The following is a 12,992-nucleotide window of genomic DNA, read 5'->3' as shown; positions in this document are numbered from 1 at the left end:
CCATCTGCTGTTCCCAATAGCTGCTAGTCCCTGCTGCTCTGGACCTGCCTCTACTGTGCTCATCTTTACCATCTGTCTTGAAGTGCTGTGGATTTGGGGAGCACTAGGGAGCACAAACTTGGCTCCTCCTCTTCTGGCCCTAGCCATCAGCATAGTCTTCTGCTTTTGACGCATCTGCTACCACCCCAACATCCCCAACCTCCCAGAGGTATGTCTCTTGCCAGCATTTTGATTAGCACCTTGGCTCCAAGCCAGCCACTGAGTGACCTAATTAATAGTTAGCATTTATAGAGCACTTTGGGGTTTGCAAAGCACTTTACCTGTGCTACCTCATTTGGATCTCATGACAATTTTGGGCTGTTATTTTCCCCATTTTACAGACGAGGAAACTGAAGCTGATGGAGGTTAGGTTAAATGATTTGCCAGCGGTTATGCAGCTAATCAGTGTTTAACTCAGATCTTCCTGGCTCCAAAGCCAGCAGCACTCTACTGTTCCATTAGGTTGCCAATTCCCCTCAAAGCAATAGGAAGTTAAAATCAGAAAGAAAGGGAATTACAGACACAGGTCTACTACTTTAGGAACAGGAGAGGCTTTTCTTCTATTGTAAACACACTCAGGGCAGTTCCAGGGAGGGGCAAGGGCATGGAGATCATCATAAATGTTTTTTTTCCAGTTTATCTTTCTCAGAATCATCATCTTCCATCATTAGCAGCAACAACAATATACCTGGGGGTGGAGACGGACACATAAAGGTAATTCAAATAGATAACAGGAGTTAGCAGAGGTTAAGGAATTTGAATTTTCTTTATTAGGCAATTGGTAGCTGCTTGAAATTGCTGAACAGGACTATATACATATATATATATATATGTATGTATAAATATAAATATAAGAGTGATCCTGCAGAACTGAATGCAACATACTCATTTTGCAGATGGAAAAATTGAAGCCAAGAAGGGAGTGGTGACTTGCTCAAGGTCACAAAGTCAGCTAGTGGCAGGTTAAGGACTCAGACCTAGGTTGTTGGATTCTTGGGCTTCAGTGAAGAGAAAAACTACCTTATAATCAGAACTGCAGTAAAGGAGCAGAAAATGGGGGAAGATGGTAAGGGGTTTTGCATTGTAGAGAAAGAGAGAGGAAAGAACTCACTACAAATAGTTTCTATTTTCTTAGTCAATCAGTTAATCAATAAGGGGTGTATGGGTGCTCAAGAAGGACCAGCACCTCTGATGTGAGGGCTTGCTGAGCTCTTTTTCAGGGCAGCTCATCCACCTCTGGTGTCCACCTGGCACTCAACTCTCATCTGTGGCTCCAAGAAGGTATAGCATGCACAGTGGCTACATCCTGGTAAAAACATTTGGCAGGTAGACTAAACCAGATTGAGGGTGACCGACAGGCCTCAAATCCATCAGTAAATTAAAAGGGGTGTCTACCCCAAGTGTGTGAAGACTTCCCCTGGCATAATGAGTGGATGAAAACAATTTTTTCCAACATACATGAAGGCAGCTGAAGTAGGTGCTGTGGAGTGCTTAGAGCTTGGTCAGGCATTGAAGATGCCAAGGTCATCCACTTCATCTTGGGCCATCCCAGTCTTTTGTCTTGCTACTGGGTTTCTATGACTTTGGAAGACAGAATGAGGCTGATGACTTTGTGGAAAATCTGCCCCACTTAAACCTGATTCATACACAAGTCAAGATATCACCCCCCTGAAGTCATTGGTTCTCTTTGAAAACAAAGGACAAATAACAAACATGTATTAAGTGCTGGGGTTACAAAGGCAGTATGTTTCCCAAAAACTCCAAATGGGATCATGAAGAATCAGGCACAACTGAACAACTGAGGTGATGAGGGCTTGCACCAGAGTGGTGGCTGTGTCAGAGGAGAGAAGGAAGCATATTCCAGATATGTTGCAAAGGCAAAATTGACAGGATATCGGGATTGAGAGATGGAGAGGAATTCTGGATGACTCCTAGGTTGTGAGCCTGAAAGACTGGGAGGATGTTGTCCTCTACAGTAGTAATGAAGAAGTGGGAGAGGAGGAGTGCAGTGGTTAGGTAGAAAGATGAGTTCCATTTTGAACATGTTGAGTTTAAGATGTCTACCGGACACCCAGTTCGAGATGTCTGAAAGGCAGATGGAGAAGTGAAATTGGAGGTCAAAAGAGAGATTGGGGCAGGAAAGGTAGATTTGAGAATAATAAGCACAGATATGTTAATTAAATCCACTAAATCCTCAGTAAAGCATGAGGCTAGGTTATTTGCTGACAGACGGGAGAGAGACGTGTGGGACACGTGAGAGTAAAGTTTTGGAACACCTGCTGTGAGGAGCATGCTGGAGAATCAACTGGGGAGGAGTACAGAGGATGGACTTGCAGAGTGGAGGCTTGCGTGGAGATCAGCTAACAATTTTGCAGTGGACCCTTCAGCTTGGGAGACACACTAGGACCACAGCACCATAGGTTTGGAAGTAGAAGGGGCCTTAGAGGGCATGGAGTTCAACACCATCGTTTTTACAGATGAGGAATTTCCTGCAGCAGAGGAATAGGAACGGAAGAGATCAAGGATGGGGGTAATTCAGGGTTGGGGTTTGGGGGCAAGAGATTCAAGATGAGAGGTCAGAATGAAGCCAGAGCCGGGTTGATGGCATGGGGGCGGAGGTCACGGGGTGGCACTGGGAGAGATGAGGCTGCAGGACTAAGGCTCCCAACTCCAGCTGGCCAACTCCACCAGTATAGGAGAATTGCTGGAGAGACAAACACGAGCGGCAGCCAATAGTACTTCTGTTCCCCCTCGCATTCTTTGTCTCCGAGCGTCCAACCCGCAGGCGCAAACCAGCTCACTCCTCCTCGTCCCCGCCCCTTTCCAGGCCCTCCCTGAGAGGAGTCCGTACTTAAAGCACACAGAGAAGGGAGAGAGGGGGGCGGACAACAGGGGAGACAAGAATGGCAAGTGGGGTCACCAATGAGAAACAAGGCAGAGTCTAAAGACGCTACAGGGGAACTACACCACTATGAGAGCTTCCCTACAAAATAGATCAATCGGTGGGCCGGGCGCAGAGGCTGTTAAAAAAAAAAAATGACGAGCAGGAATAATAGCCAATAGTTATGAAGGACGTGGTGAGCGGAGGGAACCTAGACCAATGGGAACAGGTTGGCTAACCCAGGGCGGAGAAGAAGAGCCCAATCATCAAGACAGGATCCGTGGTGGGGGCGGGGCCGGGCCTAGCGGGCGCTTGTTGTTCTCGGGGTTGAGGGAGGCGGAGGCGGCTTCGTCTGTGTGTCCGTCTCTACCTGTGTTGCCATAGTCGGGCGCTGAAGGCAGCCAGAGCCGGGTTGGTGGTGGGGCCATGTCGCGGAGATCGCCCGCGCAGGCGGGCGGGACCCAGAGGAGAAGACTGTCGCTGCGAAGTTTTCCTCGGATACAGCGCGGCCCAAGCGGAGGTCGCAGCGTCGTAGCCCCCAGGGACTGAGGAGCCTCTCGGACCCCTGGATTTCGTGGTGCCCAGCAGACGGACGCCCCAGCCAGGTTGGTGTCGCCGACGCCTCAGTGGCTGTCTCCGGACTACAGCTCCCAGCAGCCCCCATACCCTCCCTTCTGGCCTTCCAGCGCCGCACTGCCTCTTGGGAGTTGTAGTTCCGGGGAGGCGGGGCTTGACCTGGGGGTGTGCCCGGCCTGGGTTCTGGGAGGGGTGAGCTGGGAGCGGGCTCCTGGGAGGCTCTGATAGCATTAGGGGCTAGCGTATGGAGCCTTCCTCTCCCTCTGGGGAGTCGAGGCCGGTACTGTGGAGATCTCCAAGTGCTTTAAGCAACCTGGCGTACCAATCCAGGTAAAGGAGACTCGGCCTTGTTCACTGGGGGAGGTGGGGGTGGGGGTGGGGGTATGGAGGCGTCTTGGGTTGGTTGTTGACCGACTCCCTCGGGTGTGGCTTTGGATTTTCCTTCCTCTCCCCTCCCCAAGGGCAGCAAGTGTCCAGGCCCTCAGGCCCTGCCTGTCTGCTGAACCTCAAGAGGTTCATGGACAGCTACCTATAGACTGCCCCCTCCCCCATCCTCTCCAGGCTGAGCAGCACCCTGGGGTGATAGATATATCCATACATACAAGTATGTATATATACACACACATGCATATATACACATATATACATGGATACACACGTATCTATACACCAAGGGGAGGAAGGAGTGGCTGTTAAAGAGGTTTTGTAAGTGCTTGGAAATCATGGTGAAGCCTCTTCTTTCTTGGGAGAGAAAGAGACACCTTAAACTAGACCTGAGCCCCACATCTCAGCTTTCCTCTTGGGTAAGGGGGGATCTCCTCCCCTCCCTAATACCAGAGCCTTCTAATAGGAAAGGAACTGGGGTTCTAGTGTCTTAGGGTTTAGGTATGGGAAAGGAGGTATATTTGCCTCAGGTTGGCACTTGGTCCCCCTGCCTGCTGTTCTCTCCACAAGCTCTGGGCAAGGGCCAGGTTTCTGCTTGTTTACAGTTTCTCCACTTACAAGGCAGGCAGCTCGTGTGTGTGGGGAGGGGAAAGTAAAAGGCTTGGAGGAGACCTAGGCCTGGCTGGGATGAGGGATGAGAGACACAAGATCCCTTTTTTCTGGTACCTGAGACCCTGCCATGGTAGGAGTAGGTGGTTGTGGAATTTTAACAATGACCTTTCCTACCCCTCTCTCAAACAAGACAACTCAGAGCCACAGTGACATGCCCCATGTTCCCAACAGGCATACCTTCTTTGCTGCCCTAACCCAAGGCCCTTGACTTCCCTGTCCCTGGCCCCAGCAGAAGATGAAGCTCTTAGAAAATTCCAGTTTTGAAGCGATCAACTCCCAGCTAACGGTGGAGACAGGTGATGCTCACATCATTGGCAGGTGAGGCCCTCAGCCCCTCAGGGTCCCTCTGCCTAAGGGGAGGCGCTTAATTTGAGAAGGGCCTTGAGATTTCTTTCCCTGTGAAGGTAAGGGGAAGGCAGTGTGGTTAGTGACTCCACCCTCCCATTTCCTTCCTCTCTTTCACACCTCTTCCCCACCATTTCACTCACTGCAGCCTTCATATCTTGTTTCTAAGGCTAGGTGTTCTTGATTTCCTGAAATATGTAGAAGGATTGGAGGTTCTGCAAGAATTGGCCCTGGAATCCAGTTAGGCTAGACACATAATGGAGGGGAGTGCTGTCAAAGCAAATAGAAACAGGAGCCACATGTTGACTTAGTTTTAAAATGGAATATTGTCTCTGTTTTAGTCTGTTTTTATTTATTTTGTTAAATATTTCCCAGTTACATTTTAATCTGGTTTGGATTGCATTTGGGAGTGTTTCAGGATGCTGCCATGTGTTTGACAACTTTGGCATAGTAGAGTGCCAGTCCTAGTATCAGGAGGGTTCAAATCTAGTTTTTGAAAATGGGTAATACTACTTTAGGTCTCAGTTTCCTCATCCATAAAATAAAGGTATTGTACTAGGTGGCCTCTAACATCTCTTCCAGCTTGATCTATGATCCTATGAAACCACACAACCCTAATCCTTGTCCTCTTCTTCCTCTCTGTTCCAGGTACTGCCTCCCAACAAATATATCTGCCATCCCATCCCCTGTGTATGTGTCCATCCAGTTTCCGAACTTCTACATGTATCTAACCCCCATGTTTATATCCAGGCTTATAACCTTTTCTCCATTACTGTTTGTCCCCATTTGCTATCCCCTTGAGTGTGTCCAAGATTCCTCACCTACATCAGTTCACAGAATGTTAGTGTTAGAAAGGTACCCGGGGGGCAGGTAGGTGGCACAGTGGATAGAGCACTGGCCCTGAAGTCAGGAGGACCTGAGTTCAAATCCGGCCTCAGACCAAACACTTGACACTTACTAGCTGTGTGACCCTGGGCAAGTCACTTAACCCCAATTGCCTAAAAAAGAAAAAAAAAACAGAATAAAATAAGAAAGGTACCTTGGAAGCCATTAAGTTCAGCCTCTCACCCTTCCCTTCCATTCTTCTCCTTCCCCTCCCTTCTCTTCTCTTCCCCTCCTCTCCCCTCTCTTCCCTTTTCCTCTTTTTCTCTCCCCTCCCTACATTTTATAGCTTGAGCAACTGAGACCCACAAAGCAGAAATTTAATTCATCAAAGATTTATTAAGCCCTTGCTTTTTTGCAGAACTCTGATGGGTTCTGGGGGAAGACATAAAGGACATAATTTAATTAACCAACATCTGTCAAGTGCCTACTGTGTGCTCTGCTAGTAGCTAGGAATTCAAAGACAAAACTAAAATAGTCCTTTCCATCAGAGAGTCTATATTCTGCAGGAGAATACAACATGTGCCTAGATTAGTAAATATGAGGTAATTTGAATAGGACTAGAACGTGAAGAACTTGGGGAATCAAGACAAAACTTCAGAGAGGAGGTAACACTTGAGTTTAAAGGAAGATCAGGAATATGAGAGCTGGAGATGAGGAGAAAGTACACATTAATGCTGGAGGGTGGCTTGTGAAAGTACTTGGAGTCAGGAGATAGAAGGCCAACTTTTTGGAATAGCTTGTAATCCATTTTGATTGGAACATAGCATGAAGGGGAGTAATGAGATGTGAGGCTAATAAGGTTAGGGAACCCTTGAAGACTTTTGCACAAGGGAGTGACTTGGTCAGGACTGGGTCCTAGGAAGATTATTTTGGTGTCTCTTGGAGTATTAGATAGGGGAAAGATCAGAAGTAGAGAGATCAACTAAAAGGCTATTACAACAGTCCACGTGAAAAGTAATGAGATCTGAGCTGTGGTAATGGCCTTGTAAGTAAAGAGAAGAGTACCGATTAGATGTTGTGGGGCTAGACTTGGCATCTGGTTGGTTATAAGAGAGGGAAAGATCAAGAATGATGCTGAGATACTACCACACTTGGGTGATGGTAGTATCCTTCACAGAGACAGCGAAGTTAGGGGGAGGTATTGATGGGACATTGAGGAAGAGGTGTCCAGCAGACATTTAGTGTTGCATTTGGAGATGCAGGAAACAGATTAAGCTGGGATGTATATATTTTGGAGTTATCTGTCTAGTGATGATCATTGAACCCATGGAAACTGATGAGATCACTAAGGAGGAGAGTGCAGAAACAGAAGAATGTCCAGAACTGCCTTGGAAGACACACTCATGGTTGGAGGATGGGACACAGATGGACAGATGGTGAATAAGCAAAGTAGTCAGACGGGCAGGAAGAAAACCAAGAGAGAGTGCAGAGGCCAAGGAAGGAAGGGATGGTCAGCAATGGTGAAAGTTGCAGAGAGGTTAAATAAGATGATGGAGAAAAGACCATTGGATGTGAAGTAGACAGCAAAGCTGTGGAAGAAAGGCAAGACAATAGTTTGAGGAGATAGCAGAGTCAAGTTTAGGTTTTTAAGGATTGGGGATGCTTGGATATTTTTTCAGGCGACAGATAAACTTGTAGAAATAAGGAGATTGAAGATGAAAGAGAGAGAAGGAATGATTGGGTTACACTCCAGGAGGCAGGGATTAAGGACAGAAGCAGAGGGTTTTGCCTTGACCAAAAGGGTTATTTCTTCCTGAGAGACTAAATCAAAGGAGGAGCAGACAGATGAAGATAAAAAGAGAGGTTTTGAGAGGCAGAGAAGAGTTGATGATGGCCTCAATTTTCTCAGTAAAATAGTTGATGAGGTGATTTGATAAGAGAGAAGGGAGATATACATAGAGTAGGGAATTCAAGGAGATTGAGAACAGCTGCTCCGGAGAATGTGGTTGGTAGTCATGGAAGAATAAAAGGATCACCATGTTGTAGTGAGCTTCCAGTTCAGACCATCCTAGTACAGGCCCTTGTTACTTGGACTATTACATAGCCTCCCAACAAGTTTTTCCGCTCCTTATCTCCCTTCTCCAAAACATCCTTAGTATCCAGAGTAATTTTCTTTACACATCGATATGGTCATGTTACTCCTGTGTTCAGAAATCTTGATTGGTGTCCTTAAGTCAAAATCAGATTCCCTGTCCTGTACAGGACCCTTTTATTTCATGTTATTCCTATCCATGCCATCTATACTCCAGCAGAAGTGAACAACTCTTTTCTAAAACATACCCCACACCAGACCACTTTTATATCTTGCCTTTGCTCAAACAGTTCCCTCTGCTTCTCCTTCCCACTCTTTGCCGGTGGAATTCCTGCCCATTCTTTCCTGCTCAACTCAAATGCATCTCAGACCTCCTGTAGCACTTTATAGGATCATGGATTTAGGGCTGGAAAGAAGATTAAAGTCTATTTGATGGTTCTTTGTTTTATAACTCCAGTAGGTGCTTTTATTATCGTATATTAAGGTTATCTCCATTTGTGTCTTATCTCTCTACTTGACTTAAGCGCCTGGATGGTAGAAACCAATTATATCTTTTTCACTGCCCAATGGTTTGTTGAATAAATGAATGTAGGGCTGGAGAATTAATTTAGGGGAATCGGGAATACTTCTTCAAGGGAGTGGAAGCCATTTGAATTGGGCTTTAAAAAGGGACTATTAGGGATCACCCCAAGGAAAAATGGGAACAAAGGTAGGAAAATGAGATGTGTATAGAAGATGATGAGTCTGATGATTTCATAGGGTCATGTTAATTAGTAGCAGATTTGAGACTAGCTCCTGGTTAAGAGAAAGTGCACTGGACTTGAGATCAGGAGGGATCTGGGTTCAAATTCTGGCTCTGACAGTTGCTAGCTGTGTTTCTAGCCCTAGTCAAGTCATTTAACTTCCCTGCACCTCAGTTTCCTTTTTGTCCTTATACAACCTACTTCTTAGGGCTATTGAGAGAAACTTTACAAACTTCAAAGCTCTAGAAATATGAGTTGTTGTGGTTGTTTCCTGACTTCTAGTCCTGTGCTCTTTACATTCTCCACCCTCATCTGTGGATCCCTCCCCCCCTCCCCCCCAGGATCGAGAGTTACTCCTGTAAGATGGCAGGGGACGACAAGCACATGTTCAAGCAGTTCTGCCAGGAGGGCCGGCCCCATGTACTAGAGGCTCTGTCGCCCCCCCAGACCTCTGGCCTCAGCCCCAGCAGGTATGGTCTGTCCTATAGGAAAGATGGGTTCTCCAATCTCCAGGGGAAGGGCACCCAGGGATTCTGAATCCGGGGGTGGCAGGTGGGAATTTCCAGAAGTGGGGTGGGGAAGGATAACAGGGCCATGTCCCTGGCAGGCTGAGCAAGAGCCAGGGAGGGGAAGATGAAGGGCCACTGAGTGATAAGTGCAGCCGAAAGACCCTCTTCTATCTGATTGCCACTCTCAATGAGTCCTTCCGGCCTGATTATGACTTCAGCACCGCCAAGAGCCACGAATTCAGCCGAGAGCCTAGCCTCAACTGGGTGAGAGAGGGAAGGCACCTGAGCAGGGTGGGGAGTGGGGCTGATCATTTTTTGAGCTGGGCAGTGTGTGTGTTTGTGTGTCGGGGGGAGCATAGCTTTAGTGATGGGTGGAAAGCTAGAACTGGCCCTTGCCCCACATCTTTGTCTTCTGGCCATGAGTGGTTGCTTATGTTGGGGGTGACCAAAATATTCTTGTCATTATTCCTTCCTCCCCACACCCTTCCAGGTGGTGAACTCAGTAAATTGCAGCCTGTTCTCTGCAGTTCGTGAGGACTTTACTGCCCTGAAGCCCCAGCTCTGGAATGCAGTAGATGAAGAGATTTGCCTCTCTGAGTGTGATATCTACAGGTGGGAATCTAAGAGGGATTTGGAAGTCAGTCAGAGCATGTACAGGGGACTGTTAGGGCAGTTTGTGCTCCTGTCTACACCTCAGAAGCCTTTGCTGGATCATCATTCAGGTCTGGCTCACTGTGCATGGATGTACTCACTCTGTCCTAGAGCACCTTCTCTTTAATACCTGCAGTTTATACCTTTTTGGTCCTGGATCCTTTGGCAGTCTGGCAAAGCCAGTGGACCTCTTCTAAGAATGTTTCTGAAAGCACAAAATAAAATACATGGGATTACAAAGGAAACCAATTATATTGAAGTACAATTATCAAAATATTTTTAAAAAACAAATTCACAGGTGCTAAGTTAAGATCCCCTGTTCTGTACATTGGGTGACTTATTAACTTGCAAGGATTCAGATGTACATACATATCCAGCCCTCATCTCTCCCCACAAACTGCCTTCCAGACATCATCTCCACCTTGATGCCCCACTGGCATCTCAAACTCAGTATCTCCAAAATGGAACTAATACTTTTTCTCCCAAACCCACCCCTCCTTTTTGTAACTTCCCTATATCTACCAAGGTCACTACTATCTTTCCAGTCACCCAGGTTCACAACCTCATAGTCATCCTTAACTTGTCCCTCTCTCTCATTTCCCAGGTTCAATCAGTTGTCAGACTTTCTGATTTTTATAACATTATCCAACCCCTTACTCCATTCATATGGTCCCCACCCCCATGGTGACAGTTTAGCGCAAGGTCTTCATCACTTAGACCATTGCAGTAACTTCCTAATTGGTCTCCCTGCATCCTATTTCTTCCCTCTCCATTGCTACAGAACTGACATTCTTAAAGCACCAGTCAGGCTGTTCATTTCCTGCTCAGGAAGACTGAGTGCTTTACTGTCACCTCCCAGATAAAACAGAAACTGTTTAACGTTTTAAATTTCTTCCCATTAAGATCCCAGTCCATCCTTCCAGACTGGCTTCACATTGTTCTCACAATGGGCCTTTGCACTTGCTGAGGTCAGGATTTCACCTTCAGTGTTGGTGCCTTCCTTCAGTCTGACTAAACACCTCCTTCCCCCACCCCTCCCCCCACCCCCCCCCCCCCCATGCCTCTTCTAGTCTCCAGGACTAGATATCCTTCAGGGCCCAAATTTCAGGTGGTATGTGCTATACCAGAGGAGTCTTTAGTTGTCTTGTAGTTTGTTGATATTTTCATCACCTGGAAATTACTCTTATTTGTATATTGAATGTTTACTTAATGTTGTACATATTTCCCCCAGTAGACTGTAAGCTCTCTGACAACTAGGAATTTTGTCTTTTGTGTGCTTCCCACCCAATACTGTTGCCTGGCCTGTAGCAGACACTTAATGAATTGAAGCCACCTGGTCTTCATTCTTCCCTCTTGTTTGGGGCTCTCCCCACCCCAAATAAGATGTCTAAGGTGGGGGTGGGGATGTTCAGGTAACCCATGGGGATCTCTAACCTTGTCCCACCCCACCCCCACCCCCTAGCTACAATCCTGACCTGGACTCTGACCCCTTTGGTGAAGATGGCAGCCTCTGGTCCTTCAACTACTTTTTCTACAACAAGCGGCTCAAGCGAATCGTTTTCTTCAGCTGCCGATCGATCAGGTCTGAGCCAGGGCCTCTACCCTCTACCCTCTACCCTCAGCTCTCCGCTCTCCTCCTGGGGCCAGTTGGGCTGTGTATATATGGGGGAAGGGGTGTCAGGGCTGGAAGGGGCTCCTAAGGCCACATCTCTCCTGCTCCTCCCACAGTGGCTCCACATACACTCGATCAGAAGCTGGCCAAGAATTGGACATGGACTTAGGAGAGGAGGAAGAGGAAGAAGAAGAAGAAAGAGGAGGTAGCAGCAGTGAGGGGGCAACAGAGGAGACCAGCACCATGGAGGACAGGTTTGCCTTCAGGATTGGGGCCACTTTGCAACACCTTCTCTCTCACCCTGGCCCATCCACAAGAGAGGGAAGTTCTTAATAAACTAGCAATTTTCTCCACTCAACTCCCATCCTTTAATACCTCTCCTTCTTGGCCCTGACCCTTCAGACACCTCACACCCCTGTCTTTGCTGCCCCCTCCATTTCCCCCATTTCCTACCTCAGCTTTTAGGGTTGACCAACTCAACTCCTTTCTCCTCCCTTTTTGGGCTCTTGACTATAGTAACCTTCTGTCCTCTGTTCTAGGCTCCAGGTGATCTGCATGTGAGAGGTACAGGAACCACTCATCTTCACCGCTCTTGGGCGAGGACTTTTCCTGTCTGCTCGACCCCCTTGGGCCCCCCAGTTGGCCGTCCCTCTGCAACCAGCTGGGCTTAGCCCTCCTAGCACTTTGGCTCCAGACTGTGAGCAACTGACTCCCCCCTAATCTTTCCCAATCCTACAGAACCAGCACCAGAGCCCCCTGCCTTCTCCCTCATGCTGCCTAGCCCTGGACTTTTGGGGAAGGATTGAGGCCCACTGACTGTGCGTGTCCTTGGAGGTGGCAGGGCTAGCTTTGACCTGCTCCCTCTGGCTCCCAGATTGTATTTTTATATTTTGTACAGGGGCATAAGCTCCTCTTTTCCCCACCACACTCCACCCCAAATCCCTGGGGGCAGGTGGGGAGCTGTATGTACTCTGGGCCTGCTGGTAGCTGGTCTGGACAATGGGCACAGCCTTCACCTAGTCGTGCCAGGGCAGGGTAGGACGGGACCCGTGCCCCAGGCCCCTCTTACCTCGGTCCAGCCCTGAAGGGCAGCCGCCAGTGTGCACTGAGGGGTCACTTTGCTGCAGCTCTGTGTTTGTCTCCAATAAAGTTTCTGTGACTTAGCTTTGAGTGCCTGGGCTAAGGGGAGAGGGGAATGAAGTATCTAGATCCAACTGGGATGGAGGTAGTAAGAACGAGGGATGAAGGCGACACAGCGCAGGAGAGTAGTCCGATTGGGTGCATAGTGTCCTCGTGCCTGGATGGAGGTTTCCTAACCTCGAGCGCAATTCTTGCTTGGAGAGGAAAGGGGGAGGGGTCTGATTCAGCCGGGTCTCCTAGCAGCCAAGGGTGGAGCGGTAGGAGTGACCGGTACTGGACTCTAGCTGTAGGTGAATTCTAGTGGGAGGGGATCAAGCCTAAAAACATCGAGGCGTTTGCTTAAGCGAGACCATTGGGCGAGTAAAGTAGGCAAGTGGTTTGCCTCTACCCGGAAAAACGCTGTCCTGAGGGTTACGGTCACACATGACCCGGGTCTGCTCCAGGATTGTACACTGCTGTGGGAGGAGTTACGGAAGAGGGTGCAACAGTGCCGGGCACAGTCCTTAGGGTGGTGGCACTTGTG

General features: G+C 48.1%; 1 protein-coding gene across 1 annotated transcript; it reads left to right on the top strand.

Moving 5' to 3' along the window:
• The first annotated feature begins 3,285 nt into the window (after positions 1-3,285).
• MAF1 (MAF1 homolog, negative regulator of RNA polymerase III) lies at positions 3,286-12,492 on the top strand. Its single transcript, XM_027857753.1, has 8 exons — positions 3,286-3,525; positions 4,724-4,870; positions 8,899-9,027; positions 9,165-9,330; positions 9,557-9,678; positions 11,180-11,299; positions 11,446-11,583; positions 11,869-12,492. Exons 2-8 carry the CDS (start codon positions 4,788-4,790, stop codon positions 11,888-11,890), a joined length of 780 nt encoding a protein of 259 aa, XP_027713554.1. The 5' UTR covers positions 3,286-3,525; positions 4,724-4,787; the 3' UTR covers positions 11,891-12,492.
• The last annotated feature ends 500 nt before the right edge of the window (positions 12,493-12,992 follow it).

The sequence above is a fragment of the Vombatus ursinus genome, unplaced genomic scaffold (genome assembly GCF_900497805.2).
Source record: "Vombatus ursinus unplaced genomic scaffold, bare-nosed wombat genome assembly UNPS02012319.1, whole genome shotgun sequence".
NCBI lineage: Eukaryota > Metazoa > Chordata > Mammalia > Diprotodontia > Vombatidae > Vombatus > Vombatus ursinus.
This window is presented reverse-complemented; position numbering and strand designations above follow the sequence as displayed.

Bases quoted from the DNA above. Each gene is read 5' to 3' on its own strand.
- MAF1 (XM_027857753.1), top strand. From the start codon at position 4,788: ATGAAGCTCTTAGAAAATTCCAGTTTTGAAGCGATCAACTCCCAGCTA. The intron at 9,679-11,179 runs GTGGGAATCTAA...CCCACCCCCTAG, and splicing joins TCTGAGTGTGATATCTACAG to CTACAATCCTGACCTGGACT. The intron at 11,584-11,868 runs GTTTGCCTTCAG...CCTCTGTTCTAG, and splicing joins ACCAGCACCATGGAGGACAG to GCTCCAGGTGATCTGCATGT.